The 21,240-nt window shown below is 48.2% G+C and overlaps 1 protein-coding gene across 1 annotated transcript in view; it reads right to left on the bottom strand.

Annotated features, from left to right (window-relative positions):
- Positions 1-1,443: 1,443 nt before the first annotated feature.
- The window catches only part of SMAD6 (SMAD family member 6), a 70,485-nt gene continuing 50,688 nt past the window's right edge, over positions 1,444-21,240 (bottom strand). The window contains exon 4 of the mRNA XM_090028135.1: positions 1,444-2,186. Within this exon, the coding sequence (XP_089884261.1) occupies positions 1,645-2,186 (542 nt within the window). The 3' untranslated portion in view covers positions 1,444-1,644. The remainder of the gene's footprint in view (positions 2,187-21,240) is intronic.

The following is a 21,240-nucleotide window of genomic DNA, read 5'->3' on the forward strand; positions in this document are numbered from 1 at the left end:
TATTGATGCCACATGAACCCAACCAATGTGGTCCCAATTAAATATCATTTAAAGTGTGGTTATAATTTGAAAAATGACAGTGGAAATGTCCTGGTGGCTTTCCATGCTTGCATCTCATTGACTTCCAAATCAAATTTGTTCAATTTTGCGAGTTAAAAAAGATGTCGTCCCCCCCCGAACCGCCAGCTTTGCTAACATACTCTGGAATCTGAAAACAGCTGGACGCTGTCTACCCAGTGCCTCCTTGCTCATTATTGCTACAGAAAATAATGTCTCAAATCCCATAAAAAATACATGACACTGATTTAAGTCTTGTGAGATCTGTGGGGGGGGGTGTGTGGAAAAAAGAGTTAATAATTTGGGGTTCTTTTAATTTGCCTTCTGGGCTTGGAGACTTTAGAGGACACATTTCATGCTTTTTTTCTACAACTACCAGGGCTAGAAACATACTTGTTTTTAATGAAAGCTGAGATCTTCATGTAATCACAGGCCTCCAGAGGCTTGGATGATATGAAAATCAAGTACTGGGGGACTCGTAATAAAACTGCAAGAGTTGGCAGCACTCTTAAGCAGAAATAACACAGTTAACAACTCTACTGATAATGCCGGGGTCAGAAGAGCCAACATTCCCCCAGAGCTGTGTGGGCTGCCTTGTGCTAGCAGGACTAAAAGGAAGTAAAATCGTGTCTTTCATCAGAAAACCAACCAGATTTTATCCTGACTTTGCAAAAGGAGCACATTGTTGGCGTGCACTTGCTTTTCCGATCATACCTGCCCCTTCAAATCCAAATGCAATTACAAAATGGCACCATACGATCTTACAAGAACACGCTCGCCAGCACCACTCTGCCTGCTTGCTTCCCCACTTCATTTCAAAAGTGCCTGGAGATTTTGAATGACTGATCTGAGACGCTTTAAAGGCATGTGTTTTGCCGAAATAAGTACTCAAATGCTTCCTGAAATCTGGCCCCCTGTATGGTGCCCCAAGTTGCCTGTATTAAAGACAGAGGCATACAAAATAAGCTAGTGACGTCCAAAAATGTTGGCCTTGTCCACTAGGCACTGGAGAAAGCAAATAGGCTAATTGCTTCAGGGCTTATTCTGTACTGTCCACCCAAGAATTTGGTGACGCACCTAGCCCCCGACCCACACAGCACATGGGTGCACACACTTATTTTGCTATACGCCAGTCACTAGAGGTGTTACCAACTGGAATTCAGACTAAATAGCCTTCCTTCCCTCTTTAAAAAAAGACAATTAAAACCCCTCTATAATGCGAATACTTTATTATCAATGAGTGACCGGTATTAGCTTTTTGTCTGGGTATTAATATAGTTTAAAAAAAAAATACATCAAAAATAGGGTTCTTTCCCATTTTTGCTGTATCATTTTTCTTTAAAAAAAAAAATTCTGTATTGAAAGAATTATATAAGCCAAAGTGCATTTTCCTTTTTTTGTCCATATACACATTGCACCATACATAAATAATTACATTGTAAAAACGACTCCATAATTACAAGTATAATATATATTTTCATATAATATATAAAATTTTATATTAAATCTAGGTAGATGATATTTGGGATAGTCTGTGTCTTTCTTTCTTTTTTTTTTTCCTTTTTTTTTTTTGTCAGAGGCCAATGGTTATCGGTTATTGCTGAGTAGTATCTCCAACCAGCAAGGACATGACGTAATAAACTGTCTCGAGTAACATGGCCCCCAGCCTTTTGCAAAGCTGATCCGAACGCTGTTTGGGTCATAGGGCCCATCTGCATAATCCAGGTCCGTGGCGTGTTGTAAGAGGCAAGACTTCTCGTAGTCGAACACCTTTATCGAATAGCCAGGCATCACTTTGCGCACTATTAAAGTCCGACAATGGGGAATGTCCAGTGTTGGGGAGTTGACGAAGATAGGGTGCTCACTGCGATTGTAGGCCCACACGCCATCCGGCTCTTTGCTAAGTAAAATCCCGTAGCCGATTTTACTTCGAGTCCTTCTAACAGTCTCGCTCCTGTTTTCCAGGTTTAGCTGTCCGAGGCAGAAGCCATTTCCTTGAGGTAGGTCATAAAATATACTGACGGACTGTTCATACACTGTGTAGAGGCGTCCAACACGAGTCCGGTGTTCCCAGTAGGCGACATTACACCAGTGACTCCGCTTCATGGCGTCGGGTGACATACTGGCATCTGGGGAGGAAAAACAGAGAAACAATCAGGGGCTTTGGGAGAAGCACGTGTTTTTAAAGTCCTATTTCTGCCCAGCAAATGCACCCAGCCAGGACTCGATCAGAAAATGATATGCCGTTTTAAGCACTGCAAGGAAGGAAGCCCCAAGCCGAGGCTGCAGCCTTCCCTTCGAGCAATCCCTTCTGTGCCTGTATCAGGGCTGTGCAATGGAGGGTCCTGGGTACCATGTGCATTGTTGCTTAACATTTATACTGTTGTTGTTTCTACAGCCCTAACCAGCCAGGACCTCCTTGGGGCAAGGCATTGTAAATGGCCATTTCTGCCCCAAAAAGGCCTACCGTTCTCAAGACAAAATATTCCAGGTGGATAACAGCAGCCGAGTCTGCCGGGCTGGGCAGCACAGATTCACACACCAAACTGAACGGTACGTGCCAAGTCTCCGCTGGTCAGCGAGTGACCGACTGTGACTCAGGGAGCCAGATCCCGAAACATTGGCTCAAGTCATTCATGTACATGCACTGAAGAAATCCGATTTAAAAGTCCCTTAATTTGATGGGAGGAATCTGTTCCTAGCAAACTATGGTTGCCCTGGTCTCCAACACATGGGTAATGCTCAGGGGAACCAAAAGTCTTGGGATGCAGCACTCGGCCCTGGGTCTAGCAGCCCAGGATATAATGCCTTGACGGCTTGAATTTCCACAAGTGGCCCCAGATCCTACAGCCCACTTGGCCTCACTGCTCCAGTACACAGGACAGACTGATTGCTCGCCGCGTCTGATCCTCCTGATCACAGCAAACAAATCCATTGGATGGGCTTAGATTTCACTAGCGGGACACAGGACGGGAAGGAACTAGAGATACACCAATATACGTTATCTATTGGGTCAGCACTGATAAAAGGCAAATTTAATCGGCCTTTTTTGGCTGTTGTAGTCAATAAATGTTCTCTGATAATTATGCCTTCTGGCCGGGGCCCCCTGGTTAATAATTGGCTATCAGTATCGGCCAAGGCAATCCTTATCAGTGCACCCCAGAAGGATAATTATGCCACTGAGTTCAGTCCAAAGGCAATTGTTAACATACGGACCCCCAAAATCATCCCTTTGAACCCTTACCCATAACTACAGCAACGGTATCAGAAACACCATGAGCGCCCTATAACACACCACAGGTACGAGCACAGGAGACGGTTGCTGCAGTGACAGGAAGCAACTAGTTAATATTTGCTCAGAGGGTCCTAGGAGAAGGATGGTATTGCTAAATTATTTGTTGGCCAACTGGACTAGTTATTACCCATGTACTGAGTGAAGGCTCCTGGTGTTAGAAGAGGGGAAATATTTTCAGAATAAAAGTGAGCAAGCTCCCATTGTGTCTGAAATGCTAGTATTCGTTATTTGGTCATCTACGACAGCATCATTTTGATGTCCTCAACAAACTTTAAAATAGAAGTTACTTCAACCAATTGCAGTCAGTGGACACAAACCACTCTAGCTTAGCGTTCAAAGGCAAATAAATGCATGATGCATGGCGTCATGAATATGTGGCGTGGACATGGCCATGGGATGGTTTAGGTAAAGGACTGGAATGAACAACATAATCTAGCACGTTTCCCTCACCCGATAATCATTTAAGACAGCCTCTAGTACTATTCTAGAAAAATGAGGTAGCCTCTCATGTCAAGGGAATAGCGTTTTCCACAAACTACACATCTTTGTAGGTCGCCCCGAATTACTGATCTTCCTGCCCATCGGGAAGGTCTTTTCCCGTCGTGAGCCACACTCAGTCAGTACCGCCAGAGTCTCCTTTCCAGCGTGTGGTCATCAGCACTGCAAACGGTGCAGGAATTCACAGCTTGGATATGTGATTTAGTCTCTTTCCAAATACATAAGCCTAACGCTAACAGGCTCTTCTCCTGCTCCGGGATTTTCAAGGATGACCTAAAAATAAGCAGTGGTACCTTTATCCACAGTCATCCTATTTAAATCGGCAACACTGCCATTACTTTAGCTTAAATCTTCCAACTCCCGAGGATGCATAGCCCTCCCTCGAGGATGTACAGCCCGCGCTCCCCGCACACGGTGCGCCCAGGGGGAGGGAGCACAGAGGTCCGTCCGACCTGTTGGAAAACCGAGCTCAGCGCTCCTTCCTCTGGAGCCAGAAAGCCCTGTCTAAAGAAGCTTTAACACTGTGCAGGGGGGAAGATTTTTTGGTTCCGGATCGGGTTAGTGCAAAACAATTTACTTTGTTGGCAAACCTGTGTTTAGCTCCAGCAAGTGCCAGGCTCAAATAAATAAGCAAACAAAAAATGTATGGGAACAATTGCTTTATTTGTTACCGCAAGTGGGGACTGGTCTTTTCATATCCAATTTAAATTGGCTTCTCCCCACTTCTGCATAAAATAAGCCTAACATTCTTGCTCTGGGCAAGGGTCCCAGAGCTACAAGCCCGGCAAGGAGCTTTGCTTTGAGCCAGCCTTGTTCTGTGCCCGGCATTAAGCTCCCTGACAATATATCACAAGACCATGGCCTGTTGACCTCTCTGCCTTCATGCCATCAAGTCTGATTAACTCGCACACAGGGTGATGCCATTATTTTGCTTCAGAGACTCTACTGACGCACCGGATTTAAAGCACAGGCCCACAGCCCCTTTCTTTTCATTCTCAAATTACACTGGAGTGGAATGGGCTTTCCTTCCCATCAGCAGCCTTTGAATTAAGCTGCTTTGTTAGAGTTTAACTCGAGTTGTAACTATACAACTTCGGAGAGGGGGGGAGAAGGTAGGTAATCGGGCTCTTCCACCTCCAAACACACAGAGGCAGCCTGGAAAAAAAAATGGGGCTGGCAGCGCCGATGGCCGCGAGGAAAGGGGGATGTTTATTGTTTGACACCGGCTCCTTTATGTGGATTCCTCGAGCCCTCCACCGAGTGCTAGCGCGGCTCTCCCCTGCCCCCACCCATCTGTTTATACCATCTCCAAGACCCAGCACCATCGCGAATCCTCGTGCACGGCTGCTGCGTATCAGCGCCTGGCCTGCTTCTACCCCGGGTCTCAACACAGAACCGCGAGGACTTTGCAGAGCTGGGGATCAGCAGGAGAGGATGGGCTCCTTTCGCTTAAGGCAGAGGTTCCCAACCACCGGGCCATGGCCCTGGACCAGGCCGCGAAGCACTGGCTGCCGGGGCATGGCACGAGCCCTCCGCTCGGACCCCCGTCTGTCCGCCCAGGCGAGCGGCTTCTGCTGCCAGCAGTCATGCGCGGGGTTAAAGCTGGGCAGCGGGACAGCCCCGGGAGGCTCCATACTCCCCATCCCACTCCGGTGCTGATCCACAGTATAAAAAAGGTTGGGAATCGCTGGCTTAACGCTGATGAAAGAGCCAGAGCGCCGGGACTGCGGAAGTGGAAGGTGAAACCAAGTTTCACCCACAGATGCTTCCTCCACGGTTGGGGGGACCTGTTCTCAGATACCCTCCCCAAGTGGACTATTAATAGCTGTGATAGTGAAGAGGACCCTGCCAAAAACAAAGAATTTAAAGCACCTCCAGGAGTCGGCTTTTAACTGCCTGGGACCAGGACTGCAGTCAGTAGCAGCTATATGGAAATTTGCTGGCCTCCCCTGGGGAATTGGACTGTTAAAATGTGGGATGGAAGGATTTGGGGGTTGAATGTACTAATATAGTACGCTGCAGATGTGTTTCAGGTAAGAGCCTTCTTCATGGGATCACAGATACTGAAGACACGCAAGACTGGAGACACTGAAGATCCTCTACAACCATGTCCCAGGACTAGCCCCAAAGCACAATTTCTCTTCTACTTTAAGCACCCTTAGCAATGAGGATGCCCATGGTCTTTAGACGGCTACTTCGCAATCTAGTAGGAACTTATCCACCACATTCAGTGGTCATTTCTCCCCCAGAGATATCCCTTGAACCTCTCCAAATGTTTGCTCTTTATTCAGTGTGCCACCCCATGAATCATTCCTATGGTCTGGTCTATCTGCAGTGTCTCTATAACTTTTTTGGAATAAGGGTGTGATCCTTTACTGAAATAACTGGACAGGGTTATGTAAGGTGTCCGATATATCGCACAGACGTGTTTCCTTTCCCTTGTGTATAAATGAGAGGGATAGTAGACTTTAAAAATGACAGAACAGTGAAATCCTCACAACCTCTATGCCTGGATAAGCCCTCTGACAACCTATAAAGATGGCTCTTTTTGTCTTTCCCAACTCTGGTGGTTTACGAGATGCGTTTCAATTTGATGAGTAGGGTTTTGTGGACCTGCAATTAAGCAGCGCCTGTGTTCCCAGCTACGTGCCGTATTAAAGCAAAAATATAAAGGCTCCCTCAAAGACAGCTGCTGGGTATGTCACACATGTTCAAAGATGAACTCTGCATCGAGTATGCGCTAAGTTCACCAAGGTTGCTTTCCTACATCGAGAGAACAGAAAACAGCAGCGTGGCTCAATTCATCCCTGCCCTTGTGGCCAAACAGCGAAAACCAGGAGACAAAATGATGTAAGAAGCTTAATGCTGGTGTGTATTGATGTAAACGCCGTCTTTATATCCTGACTCAGCATTCGCTACTCTGAAATGAGGAAAACACGAGCTTAAAAGGCCTATAGAAAAGCTGGCTGACCTACATACACATGCACTGGTCCCCCATTCACATGCACGATGCTTGGTCTCTCCTTTAGACCTTTTCCAGTAACACTCAGAGGCTACATCCACACGAGCATGGACATTTGGTTCCCTGGGGACACGCAGCATCGGGACACCTTGCAGCAGGTACTGCTTGTCCCTGGGGAATGCCTGAGGCCTTGGGTGGGCGGCAGGTTACCCCAGGTGGGGCAGAGGAGGCTGGGGCCAACACCCAGCAGCCTTACCCAGGGTCCTGGGGGCCTCCCAGGGCTGCAGCAGCGGCAATCCTACCACTCGGAGCCTGGCTGGTAGCCAAAGCGTGGCTCTGGCCATCCAGTTTTGTGCAGCACGTGCCGTGTCCAGTGCGCTGCTCTTCATTTTTCAGCAGAGTATTTTTTTTTTACCTCTAGATATCCAGGGGTCAAAAACCGTCCCCCTATGCTGCTCCTTTGCAGGGCGGAGAACAGCTGAATGTGCAGTGCGTGGCCTCGCAGACGTGTCTGCAGCACCACATCCCGCACAGCTGCGCTCGTCTGGACGTGGCCACAAACTCTAAACCAGATGGAAAAACTCCCCATGGAAAGTTGTGTCAATACAAAATATTCAGTTTGTTCCAAACAGGACACTTGAGTCGGGCTTAAAAACAATTGTACCAGCTTTTCAATTTTCAGGGCTAGCCATAATAATTAGCTTCTGCAGTCAGCATCCCAAATGCTGCGCTCTTCTGCAGTTCGGGCTTGGGGAATGCTCTTTGGACGAACTGCCTGAAGTAATTAGGCACTGATACATGCAGGCAAGCAAGTAAATGCCTTTAAATAAATAAATGCAATCCTTGCTGGGCCTATGTCCCTGTCATCTGTAAAATGGGTATGAAAATGGGAGGTTCATATTCCAGGGTGATGTACAGCATGCATCAGGGGCCTTGCAGCAAAGCTCTGGATTTACTATCCTGAACATATCCTGTTCTTGAGATATGTGAATGCTTCTTAGTCATCAGTTTATTTATTCTCTCCTTCCTCATTAGGTAGGGAAATGCTCCTCATTTTTCACAGGTGGGGAAGGAGAGATGAAGCGATCTGCCCAAAAAACACAGGGGAAGTCTGTGGCCGGGCAGAGTTCCCCAATACCATAAAGGGTCAATGCAGAAGAACTGAGTTTTGAAAGCAGCCCCAAACAAAGCAAACCAACCCTGCAAGTCCTGAACTCGCGGACCCTCTTTTATGTCCGTCCCCCCGCATTGCAGTCTTTGAAGCTGACTGAAGACAGGAATCTAGCAGTGATGCAGCTGGAATTCAGGCCACTTTAAAACAAGCCCATCCCCTGCCATTAAACAGTGATGGGAATGACCAGCACTACAGTCAAAATGGAAATGACAATCATTTAACTACCATTTAAACCAGCATTTTCCATATTTAAAATAGGAGTCAGCATCAAAAGACAAGTGGCTGCATTGTGGGATAACTCAAGAGAGGCTGACAGTAGGGACAGGATCTTCCAAAGAGCATCAGGCATGCCGGTGCCCCAAACCTGCTGAAATTCGCTGGAAGTTAGCCACCCATTTGCTTCGGACATCTTCGAAACTCTCCTTAGTATCTGCACACAGCGGTAGCTGGACTGCGAAGCAGAGCTGGTTCTTACACAGCATTTGGTCCTGAGGCTGAAGTCTTACAAGTGGTGTTCTTGCCCACACCTCTGAAACCAGCTCTGTTTTAAAGCTGTCTGACCCTCCTGCACATGCACACATCCAGAGAGAGGAGCGGTTTCTTCGGCTCCCCATCAGCCACGAGGTTCAAGCAGACCGCACGGCTGCTCTCTAGCTCGCCAATGCCATCGGGAGTCTTTCCTCCCCCTTGGACCCCAGGCTGCAGATCCTATCAAGGAGCCAGCAAGGAGAGGCTGTATCAGGCTGAATACGGTTAATTGTCAAACCTTGGGGCGGAAGTCAAGGTTCCTGTTCAACTAAGAAAATTATTCTAAGGAAGTAACATCCAGCACAATCACATGACTTAACCCCGTGGCTCGATACAACGCCCGGACCAACATCAACAAAAGCACCCGTACAACCTGTTTGCTTTGGGCTCAAAAGCAACAAATGAATCCCAACTCCTGCAAATTTCCTTTCCATCTTCCTAGAGGGCTGGACTCAGCTCGCTGAGTCACTTCATAATAAAGAGCTCTTCCAGCCCCTCCAGTCCATTAACAACACACTGAATTCGTAAACACTGAAGGTTTTTTTCTTCTTACCCTTTGACCAAAAAACCTTTATCTCCTTTACCATCTCCAAAGAAACCTACAGCCCCTGGATCGTGGGGGAGTTCAAATGAACAACGTAGCCTGCTCTGAAAGGGGAATGACTTCATCGGCAATTGCGCGATGAACATGTTGTATCCAACCACATCGTTAAATGGTGCCGACCGGACCCTGCTCATCCTGAAATAAGTCACGATGACTTGCAAGGCACTAGTTAAGGGGGTGTGCAAGTAAAAGTGCGAGTAAGGGAAGAAGACTGAAACTTAACTTTGCCTTGTAAAAAACGTCGCTTTAGATCCAAATATGACATGCAAAGTCCTTCAACCTCCCAGATCTCTAGTCAGAACCAAGAACAGAAACTTTAAGACTTTGGGAACCCTTAAACAAAAACTGCAGTACTTGCAGTATTACTGCATGGTTTGCAAAACCACTTTAAAATAAGCAGTGGCATGAACACAAATCTGACCAATTAAAGCCCTAACAAACCAGACATTTCCAGATCTAGTTCTGTCCTCAATGAGATCTGTGCAAACGGCCGCGCTCAAGGAGGTCAGCAAGGGGGTAACTAGTTGGACCCAATATTAAACTGTTTTTCTCGGTGCACTGATATCCGGTTAGGACAGAGCTGTTCAAAGTCTGCCTGTTCATTTTGTTATTTAGGAAAAAACCATTAAAATTTCAAAGTGCTAAAACTTTACACAAAGAACAAATGTGTAAGTGAGAATGGCAGCAGGAGGAAGAGAAAGCAGGTACCGCGCATCTGCATTTCCTTCGTGATTAAATCTTCTGCGGCACAGGGTATCAACAAATAGATCGTTTCCTCTGCAAGAATCATCTGAAATTTTGCCTGATTTTTAGATTATCCTTCCCCCGGGTAGCATGCGTCTGATGTGTCCTCATACCTTACATCCAACCCCCTGCCCCCAAATGTTAAATTGTGTTGTTGTCTCACATTAGTCTCAGTCGTACCAACAGCTACAGTAGAGTCTGTCGCTTTTCATCTCCAAGGGGCAGAGCCTGGTAACAATTAGGGAGTTCTGCATCTGTTTAACCTCATCAACTCTGCAAGCCCCATTTGCCCATTAGATAAGTAGTTTTTGTTATTATACTTTTTAGAAACTACCCCTTAACCCTAAATTTCCCTTGTAAACAAAAGCTCCAGAACTGGATTTTGCATTAGAAGTACAATTAATTAGGAGAACGGCCAGAAATCGATGTTTTAATAGGTGTTGTCCATGCCTTATGGCAAAAGACAGTGCTCATTGGCTAATGAAACCAAAAAAGGAGGAACACGCCGTGTACGCCGCATGGATCTGGAGCGCTAATGGCAGGCAGCTGTGCGTACTTTCCAGGAACACGCAACTGTCTGCCTGGGATTCCCTTTCTTCCGGCTGCAGCGGTGAAAACTCGGGGAGCTCTTCCAACAGGAAGCTCCTAATCAATCATTCCCTCGAGCCTGAAGATGCCATGAGATCAGGCACCTTTATTAAAATAACCTCTGTGCAATTTAAAACTTGAGAATCAATTCACACGTGCATTCGCTCAGCTGTGCACAGCCGTCCTCTTCCCCTCCCATCAGTACTTTAACCCCAAACAACTGGGCAACACTTCATTTCCTCTTTCCTTGTTCAAGACAACCCAAAGTGGGGTAGGGCAGGCACGGGAAAAGGATGCGACAGATCTGGGCAGAACCAGGAAGGACAGTTTGGGTGACTGCATCCCAACAGGGACAAGCTCCCCTTGCAATCACGCTCGCCTTTGGGGGTAGGGCAGCAGCTTAGTGGGGCTTTAAAAACAAAACCCATAAAACCCGCCTGTGGCCCACAGGCAAATACAGTGCTGCGAAAGGCAAGCGGTGCAAAGGTTCAAATGAAACGCCGCGGCCCCTGGAAAGCTTTGCCGGGTCCCTGCTCTTGCACGCTCTGCAGAGCCTTGCTCCAGCCTCCCTTTTTTTGCAGTCTCCCCTGCGACCCGAAGTGGCTGCCCGGGCTGAGGTGGATTGGTTTTCATTCTTTTATCTCCCAGCGCATTCAAACAAATCCCGAGGAGATGAACTCATCTTGCAACCCTGACATAAAGCAAGCACTTCAGCCAGCCTCTAAGACAAGGGGGCCTGCGCTGCGTCTTATCCACTGCCAAGTATTAGTTTCGCCTGCAGCCATTAGGCACTACCACTCGCCTGGCAGCAGGGACAGCCCACGGGACGCTGCGCCCCGGCCTTGTCAACCAACCCCGCTTTTCGTCTTCTCCCTTCCCCTGCCCACGGCGTGCGGGCGGCCGGATCCCGCTTCTTGTTTTGGGCAGAGATCCGCTGCTATAACGTCCTTCGGGAGGAAGACAAATCCGCACGCCTTCCCTGGCCGGCCTCAATGGTACAGGCCACATTTTTAACAACTATCATTGTCGGCAGCTACAACTTATAACAGCCACATTTAGGCTGGCGTCAGAGCTATCTCCCCCATCAAAGCCGGCTTTATCGATCAGACGTATGCACAGAAACTCTGGCACTTGTTTACTCGCGGGCTCGTTCCTCCCCGTCGCCGTTTCCCCCAGTGCTGCCCTGCCTGGCAGCAGATGCGTCCAAAAGGAAATTCAAACAGTTTAAAGATTAAAAACAAAAAAGCAAGATAGGAAGCACAACGGAGAATCAGACCCAGTTAAGGGAAAAGTTAGGTTCAAACCCCCAGGCCGATGGAGCGGAAGAAATGCGAGGATGCCTCTGGCAAGCCCTGCACAGGGAGACGAGCGCTGCCTCTGCTCAGCTCTCCCTCCCGCTGTGGGGTCCCGAGGCAGGGAAAACACAGCGTGAGGTTTCTATTTGTGATGTGACAGCACTTTACTGCGAGCAAAGCTCAAAGGACTTCATGAACCAACTAATGCAATGTCCTTACTGACTGCTCTACCATTACATTAAGGAGCACGGCAGATCCTCCACCAAAAGGTGTAAAGGTTTTCTAGACGATGCAGACAAATCCCAGGATATAAAAGTGCAGGAGGAAGAAGAAAAACCATATCTGGCTCACACCTTCATTTCTGAATTTGAGCCCCACAGACAGTGCTTCACTAGAAACATGTAACATTTAAGCACGTGCTCAGGAATCAAGGTGCAAATTTTTCCATGCAAGGAAAAGCCCTGATCCCACCTGGCATCCCAGCGAAGGGTATGAAGTGGGCTTCACAAGGAGTCAGGGGGTTCTTTGCAGATGCCCTTGCAGAATGGCATGGGCCATGCTAAATTGGGAGACTGAAGCCAAAGGCTCGTGTGGCAAATAGGTAGGCTTGCATCTTGCTTTAGACACAATCTGAACACAGCCTTAACTCTACGGAGTCCCCAGGATGCCTCCATTGAAGACTCTTACCGAAAGATACATGTTACATGGCGAAAAATAGTTACAAACCTGGTCGCCAAAATACCGGTTGGGATTTAGACCAGGGTGTGAAAAGGCAGCAAAGATGGCAATACTCCTGCTTAGAAGAATTTTAATGGATAAAACGCTTTGAAGCTCGTTACCATTAATGGACGGCCACATCAAAAGCAGTCACAAACCATAAGATGCCCATAAAAGACTCTAGCATAACCTCATTTTGCAGACAGCCCCCCACAAACCTGTCATTTGGAATAATACCAATTAGGGTTACCCAAAGGGAAGGTGATCTAACAAATTTACTTGGTCTCCCAAGCCCTTCGAACAGATGGGGAACTGAATGGTCATCGTGGCCTAGGAAGGGTTGGTGTGGAGGCTTCAAAAGGGGCATCTCAGCAATACAAGCCTCCATGATCTTCAATAAGACTTTCTGCTCCTAAGACACACTTCCGTTGTGGCTGGCATTTCATTCCCTTACTCCAGTTCTCAAGGACATTAATACCTCTTGTAGGATATTCTGATCCTCCTCTGCATGGCCAATGCCTCCCAGCCTCATGTCATCAGCAAATCTCATTAGCTCACTCCTATTTTCTGAATCAAGGTCATTAATAAAAGTATTTTAAATGAGCTCGGTCCCAAGGCTAATGTATGAGGAATTTTACTCTTCTGAAAGTCCTAGCAGGATCTCAAATGAAGACGTTCTGTTGCATTTCTGGGCAGCACAGCACTTCTGTAACTGTGTCCGAGTCTCATCTCTCACTCAAAGGGGAGGACTGAGGAGGATTTTTATTTTACTCTTGTTCCACCTCAGACGATACTAGATATATGTCTGGCCCTCTTTTAATTTGTATGTAATAGTTCGGGGTTGCTATAAACCAAACCCTACATCGGACATGAAAAGCGTGGAACTTGGATGATTACAGAAATAAAAATTAAGCTACGAGCAACTTCCTCAGCAAGGCCCAGCTAGAAAGGACAGCAAACAGAAGTGTACATTCCCCCCAGATCCTCTGACGGTTCATCTGGGGAGCTGTCAGCTGAAATAAGCCCCGGTGAATGGCTTCAGAAACAAGTTCTAGGGGAATGAAGTGGTTAAAACTTTCCACAGCAGAAACGGAATTTTTATGGCCCTACAAAAAAAAAAAAAATAATAATAATTGTCAATCTGCCCCAGCAGTGCTCACCATCATTTTCCTTAAGCTAATATACTTAAAATACCTCCGCCTTACAAGTTTCAGCTGGAATGTATTGCTAAAAAAAATGAAAGGAACAAAAAACCCTAATCCCCCACGACATCACATCACACTCCAAAATAAAGCGGCCTGTGTAGGTTTTCTGGCTGTAGGAGTCAAACTGTCACGATGCATATAACCTACAACACGGTAATCTGAAATGCCCTCATTTTCCATAGTTGCGTTACACACAATTATATCTGCTTTTCGGGGGGTACCGAGATCCTGATGTACGACAGAAGACAGCATTTTGCAGTTGAAAATGTCACTGCTCAACTCACTTGTGTGCAGTGGCCTAGTATCAGAGAGAGACCTTCAGAGCAGTGTGAAAGTCCCAGCTTCTGGCTCCTTTTCCCCCACCCTTGCTTCAAGACCGCTGGTTTTACGAGCGAGCCACACATCCGAGGGAAGGCAGATGCAAATGGAAACGTCGATTCTCTCCTTTGGAGGCAGACATCCTGCAATCCTCTCTCTCAGCACAGAGAACTGCTGATGTGAAAACCAGAATGCTCTCACCGTTGCATGCAATTTTTGTACGTGGATTCTTTTTAACGTGTCACCAAAATGGCACTTGTGATGTCACAAGATGGCCTTGGCTTCCATGTTGTCCACGAGACGGAAAGTCACGTGAAGGACAGAAAAATATACGGCTTCGCTGGAAGAATCCACCTGCCTGCTCCTATGGAGAGAGCAACAGGACGTGTCCCGTTCATGAACTGCCCACGAACAATACTCTGCCAAGCAGATGGGATGGGGTGGGAAGCAGCAAAGGAGCCGTGACCACGTAACCACTGCCACTGTCCCGAGGCCCGGAGTCCAGTGCTGCCAAGGGGAAACCAGAATGGGTGTGGAGGGAATTCAGCTCCATGCAGGTTCCCCCAGGCCCTTGGGCTGCACTACCCCTTAAATACGGGAAGGATGTTCAAACAACACCAAGAGGGGAATTTGGAAGTGCTTTTCCCTTTTGTGGAGGGGGAAGATTTCATTGCAAAATGCAACAGACACAAAGGACAACCCTCCAGCATTTGCATATCACCAGGAGCAGGGCCCCCGCAGACTTATCTCAACCCGAGAAAGCTCCTGGCAACTGCAGCATCGGTCCCGACAGACATCCTCTGGGTTTGCTCAGATGGACAGACACAGCCGGTCAGGGTAATCAATAGCCAGGTAGAGTTAACTATACAGCAGATGAATGCTAACCAGTACGCCAGATGCTGCATTAGCAACGTAGCTTATCATCCAAGCACTGACTACGCGGGTTAGCCCTGCAGCGTTGCAGCCTGCTGCGTGGGCTCTTCATGTCGATGCTTCCTCCATTAAATGTTTCTCGGCCACTTTCCCACCCGACTTCTATCACGTGCCCCGAGCACTTACAACCCTAAAAGCACTTTTGAAGAAGGGCAGGAGTTTCCTCATTTGCTCAATACCATAGCCAGAGAAACTAGACTTCTTGGCTCCAAAGCGTGTACTTAAGGCAATGTCCCCAGGCCTTTAGCAAACACGGAGAACTGCCGTCAGGAAGGTTTAAGCAGGGCCCAGGAAAGGGGTGCTGGCTACAGTCCTTGGGGTGTCAGCAGGACGAGGAAAGCAGGAGCAGGGGAAGGTCTCCCATGTTCCCCCAATTCAGCAACAAGGAGGGAGGTGGGGTGGCCCATTCATTCCTGCTAATCCCAAGTGTCATACGAGGGCAGCCTGGCTGCTGGCTTGACCAAGGGGGAGGTAAACAGCTGGGGATCAGATTTCCAAAGGGGCTAAAGGAGCGAGACACTGGTTTCCCACTGATTTCCATGGGAACTGGGCGTCTAATTCTTCTAAGACTCAGAAAATCCCGGATGAATAACTCCGGTTTTACACAAGCCTCTGAAAACTATCGCAAAGTAAAAGCTTTCAGTCATCGCCGATCGAGGCTTTATTGGAACTGCCGGTTTTGCAGGCACGTCTCCTACTTGATTATTATTAATCCCTCAGGCCAGCCAGTCACCTTATTTATGAAACTAAACTCCAATCAGTAAGGCCAGATCCTACCACCCCTAGTCACGCCGAGCAGCACTCAGTCCTACCCTAGGACTCTTGGCTCCCTTGACAGATAATTAAAAATACAACCCAGCTCAGGCCCTGATCCTACAGGAAGAAGCAGGCAGGAAGCGAGGGGCTTAAGAAAATACCCAGAAATTGCATATCAACAACTTTCTCTGTATAAAAGAAAACCAGGCCTCAATGCCCCAGCAAAACCGAAACCCCGTTTAAATAGAGGTACGTTCTTCTGAAACGCCAGCTTACAGGAGGACTCTGTCAACTTGTCTACTTTGCAAGCGACTCATTTCAAGAAGTTCTGGTTGCTGATGCTTTTACCGAGCTTTTAAACCATCTGTCCTGAACTTTTAAATGCCACTTAGGACTTTTTATCCCCCTCCTCCCCAATTCACATTTACAAGGGTCACTTTTAGCAAGGGAGGGGAAAAAAGAAAAGAGAAGAAAGAGCAAAGAAACTGAAAAAACAAAGAGGCCGGATCCTAGCCTCCGTACCCAGATCTCAGTAGGAATCCAAGTGTCGCCTTGTGCCACCCTTACCACATCTGTGTTTAAAATGCAGCTTCCTCTCAGCTTTCCAAATAAGTTACAAAAAGCAGCTGAGGGCCCACACCTCTGTTTCCGTGAATGGCGGCGACGCAGGATTGTACTTACAATGCATAAGTACCGCTTGGACACCTAACAGCTGGAATAGGATGTGGTCCACAGCGTTTAAGCGTAAACTCCTGCAAGAACAATCCTTTCAGACACAGAGGTGGTTTTCCAAGTTAAAAAGGACCCTCACCATCTCTGTATCTGTAGGCACGGCCATCGCCTCTGCACACATCTGTGTGTTGTCTGGCGCACGTGACTGCTTCGTACCTGGCGTGCAAGGTTAACACAGCAATGTAAATACATCCAAAAAGGAGCCTAAAATATAATCACCTACATTTGCTGCCAATTCTGAAAGCACCGTAGCTGTCAGCAGTCCTGATCTGGCTACAACCGTCTGGGGTTTTGGAAGCCGGCCCTGCGTAATTCCAGTCCTCGCCAACGTCCTGCATCCCGATCGGCCTCCAGCTGCCGCTCAGCAGAGAGACCGCACCATCTCCTTGACCGTTCGGACACCTACAGTCAGCTCCCCTACACCTTTCTGCCTGCCAGGTGCTTCTCAGAGTGCTGATCCAGCTGTCCCCAACTATTTGTGTCCTAGTGGTTCCCGCACAGCCTGCCCCAGAAGTCCGTGGGAGTCTGCCAGTCACTTCAAGGGAAGCACGAACCCAGCAAAAATACCCCAAGGCAAGGGCATTTCTTCTGACGAAGGAAGGCCTCCGGAGAGCTGGAAGTGAGCAAGCCACCAGCTCCGGCAGCCAGAGGTTGGAAGGAGTCGTTCTCACCGTACGCACGGGCCCGAAGAAACAGGAATTGCCTCCGGTCTAGGGGGAGGCGAGAGAAACAAGGGCATAAATTACACTAACGGCTGCGGAGGGAAGTTACAGAAATCAGCTTGGGGACGCCGAGTTGCTCGTGGCTTCAGAGCACATTCTGGCAAGGAGTTAGGTCACTTCCTTGCCTTTTTCCCCATCACCTTGTGTAGGCCTGACCCAAAGACCAAATAAAGAAATAACCCAATGCAAGCACCGCCCAGGATGCCAGGAGAGGTGCGGGATGTGGCACTCACATTGCTGGGCTAAGTGGGGGTGGGGAAAGGCAAAACTGATGCCTAAAAAAAAAAAAAAAAAAGTCTGGTGCTGACAAAACTGATCCCCCAAGGAGATGCGCCGGCAGCCCTGTTCACAGAAGTGCCAACAGAAGACAGAGGATCTGGGAGACTTCTTCTAAGATATCGTCCCACTGTGCATTTCCCCTTTCGCCACTGCAAAGCCAAACTCTTCCCCCCCCCCCCCCCCCCCCCCCCCCCCCCCCCCCCCCACTGCTCACCACCCTTTGTTTGCTCTCTCTTTCTGCTGCTTGGGGTGGCACGGAGCCAACTCTCGTTATTAATTAATCTGGGGGGCGCGTGCTAGCCACCCTAACCACTTCCTACTTTGGCTGAGCTGGTGGGCAGAAATCTGGCCGGCCAAATCCCTTTAGCTACATCAACCTTTTTGCAATATCTTGTAACCACAAAATACATGAAAAGGCTCAAACATTAATTCTTTTTTTTTTTAAAACCCCTTCTGCTGCTATGCAACAATGAGCTACACGTCTAATGCAGTTTCAACACTTGGGGTGTGATTCCTCAAGGCACTCAGCCTAGGATTCATTCTGCTCTCATGGAAAGCAGTGGGGGCTTTACTATCGACTTCACCGATGGCAGAGTGACTGCTAATTGTATTTGCTAATTTGCTAATCAAGGCTAATTGTATTTGAAAACCCCAACCTCAATGCTCACGGATAAAAAAGGAAGATGGGTAGGTGGAAATGATCAATGGGCAGAAACAGGGATGTTCTCAGAAACCAGATGAACCCCAGGGTAAGGAGTTCCTTAAAATAGTATTGTAATAATAATGATTTGCACTTTCATCAGGGAGCTTCAAAGTGCCGTACAAACAGTAACTAATTACTAGGTCCATTTTAACAATAACAGAAATAATAACACCGTGCAACAAGGTCCATTTTAATAGTTACAGAAATAATAACACCGTATACTTTCATAAAGCCTTTCAAGCAAAGCTCTCAAGACACTTCTTAAATGTTCCTGACTTGAGCCCATGTACCCTTGTCAAGCAGCTATCTTCCAGAGGGCATGCCAAAAAACCAGAAGACTTAACCAACAAGTGGCAGAGCCAGGAACAGGACACACAATGCCCTGTTTTCTAATCCCTCTGCTCCAAGCACTGAACTGGTCCCATACCAGAGGTAGTACAGATGTTTGACTATCCAAAACCAAAGCTGTGTAGACCAGGCGGTGCTAAACTGGAGTATAACACTTGTGCAGAAGGTAGGAAATGCACACGTGCTTACAACTACCATGCAATTCCACTGGTGATCACAGTGAAAGCACAACCGCTGATCAGGCACTGGGACTAGATTTTCACTGCTGGCACTTCTAAGATGTGGCTGTCCACCAGTCGCCTCTATAGGCCCCAGGTGACCAACTCGCTTTGGCAAGTAAGAAATGCTATTTAGAAGGTTTTAAAAAATGGTGTTTCAAACTCCTTCGGGGGAAGGATTTCATGTGTAATGAGCCCTGAATGCTTGACCCAACGTCTAATGAAATATTTCCCCCCCCCACTTTGGTGGGCCCTGGATCCAGCCCCGAGTGACCACAGGGTCTCAACTCGCATTCACTTGAATTATGCTACCTCTCTGCAGAGCACTGGAAAATGCACAGCTGGTTTTTCTCCTAATTGTTAGATAGCGGCAGGGCAAATTAGCCCTTTACAACAACAAAGGACTGCTATGCTTAGAACATTTCCCAAGTGCCGTGTTAGCACATCATCCGCTCTGCGAGGCACTTGAACATCCCCCTTTCCTCTCCCCCCTCTCCCAAAAGGAACATGTGACAGTCTCAGTCAAAATGTGTGTGTGCACTGGCTTCCCCTCCGGTGCAAACACAAATGCACCCCCACTCTGGAAGGGAGAGCACTTTTGATGACAAGCATTAGCATCGCAGGCAGCAGGGAAATGTTTTGCGTCACCAGAGTTCAGCTCCTTCCTAGAGCATCTCAAAAGCCTGGCCTGGCCTAGCCTCGTGCTTTTGGGACAGGCTTTCAGAGATGGGCACTCAGCACGACCGCCAAATCAGCCCCCAGTCCACACTCCCATAAGTTGCTGTTTACTTTGGATAATTTAGGGGTGAGCAAAGCACCTTCCAAATGCTCTTCTATTTTACAAACCAGAAAACTGGTAACGAGGCACCAGACGTAAAGAGCACGTCATGAGCATGGATTTTTGGTTGAAGAGACCCTAATGAAACCCCAAACTGAGCTGGCATTGCTGCATGCAATCCCCTTCTAATCTCAGACTGGAGGTTGACACTGAAATGCCAAAACACAAGCTTTTTGGCAGGGGGGGGCTGGCTGATGCGGGAGGGACTTGAGGCCGCCCTGACCTCTGGGACTGAAGGTGGTCACATTCGGTTGGAGCCTGCAAGCGGCAGCCTGGAGAGAAAACCGAGGCTCTGGAGACAGGCGTCTGCGGGCTGCACGCCAAGACAACTGAAAACACCAGCGACTGCAAGAGCTCTAAGGAAACCGTATCGCCGACCTGGAAAGCAAGCTCAGAGCGAGGAATGTCAGGTCGGGGGGGCGGGGGGCTTCCGGAGGGCGAGGACGTGCAAGCCCATCAAGTGTTTTTCTGCAAACGGGTTGCGAGAGGGCCGGGACCGAATCGTTTTGCTCCCCCTCCCCAACGCTGTTGCCACAGTCCTGCTCCCGAGCAGGGCAATCCTGCGACACCCCACGCAGCTCCGGAGGAATGTGCAGCCCTCGGCGGGAGGAATAATGTTTTCAAATTAGCAGCACATGGAATGGAGCCCAGCTCCGAGGCTGGCAATGCTCCTCCACTGCTGCCTCCTTCCAGGGTCCAAAGGACCCCGGGGCACAGCCAGCAAAAGCAGAGACAAAGCCAGGCTCCCTGTTTGCTAGCAACGATAAGCGGTGTCTAGGACACGCCAAGGCAAGATGCATTTAACCCGGGTGAGCAGTGGGCTCAGGGCCGGGCAGGATGCCTGGGCTACAACTCCTCTTTCTGCCCTGGAATTTTTGAGATCTTTGGACAAGGAAGGACATGGCAGGACCCGGGTTTTATTCCCAGCCCTCAGCTCCAGACAGGCACCCTGTGGGAAGGAGTCTCTCTGCTTCCTTCCCAAAGCCGTGCTAAGACTCAGTTCTTTTCACAGCCCACTTCCCTCTCCCCAAGGATGTCTGCACTGTCCTGCAAGGGGCCTGCAGGATTGATGCTTTTCTGTCCTTCCCTGCATGCCTTCTGGAGTTCAATCCCCGCTGGGAGGAGTGAGGACAACACTCAATCTAGGCTTCTCTACGGTTGTGGCTTTGCATCATGCACCCTGTGCTGGGCTGAACTCTTTTGGGGAGATTTTCAAAAAGCAGAGACAAGATTTAAGGGAAGGTGGGCATCAAAAACCCTTTGGATGACTGGAGGTCCAAACCTTTGCGTTTCTGCTCTCATGAAAATCAGTGAGTAAAAAGAGAGTTACCAGTCCCAGACTTTGGGCCCCTACAGCGGCATTTCTCTCTTTATATATAGTAACCTCACCGAGAACATCATGCTGGACACTACTGTCCCTCTGAAAGCAGTGAAAAGCGATCCAGCAGATTATCGTGGGGTGCTGCTTCTGCTGTCTGAAGTGTCTTGTTCAATCCCCCTGCCTTTTCAAAATTCAGTCGAGAAAATTAACAGCCTCAAGAGAGAAGACAGACGGGAGCAGAGTCAATGGTTTCTTCCAACTGGGGTTAAGTACAATTTTGATTCCTAACGTGGAACAAATTCAGCTATGTTTTTTATTCACCCGCTCACGAGTCCTATCGATCCATTGCAGCCTATCTATCAGATAAACAGCAAGCCAATTCAGCCGTGGAGGATGCATCTCACC

The sequence above is a fragment of the Crocodylus siamensis genome, chromosome 15 (genome assembly GCF_052110815.1).
Source record: "Crocodylus siamensis isolate JL-2025a chromosome 15, ASM5211081v1, whole genome shotgun sequence".
Classification (NCBI taxonomy): Eukaryota; Metazoa; Chordata; order Crocodylia; family Crocodylidae; genus Crocodylus; species Crocodylus siamensis.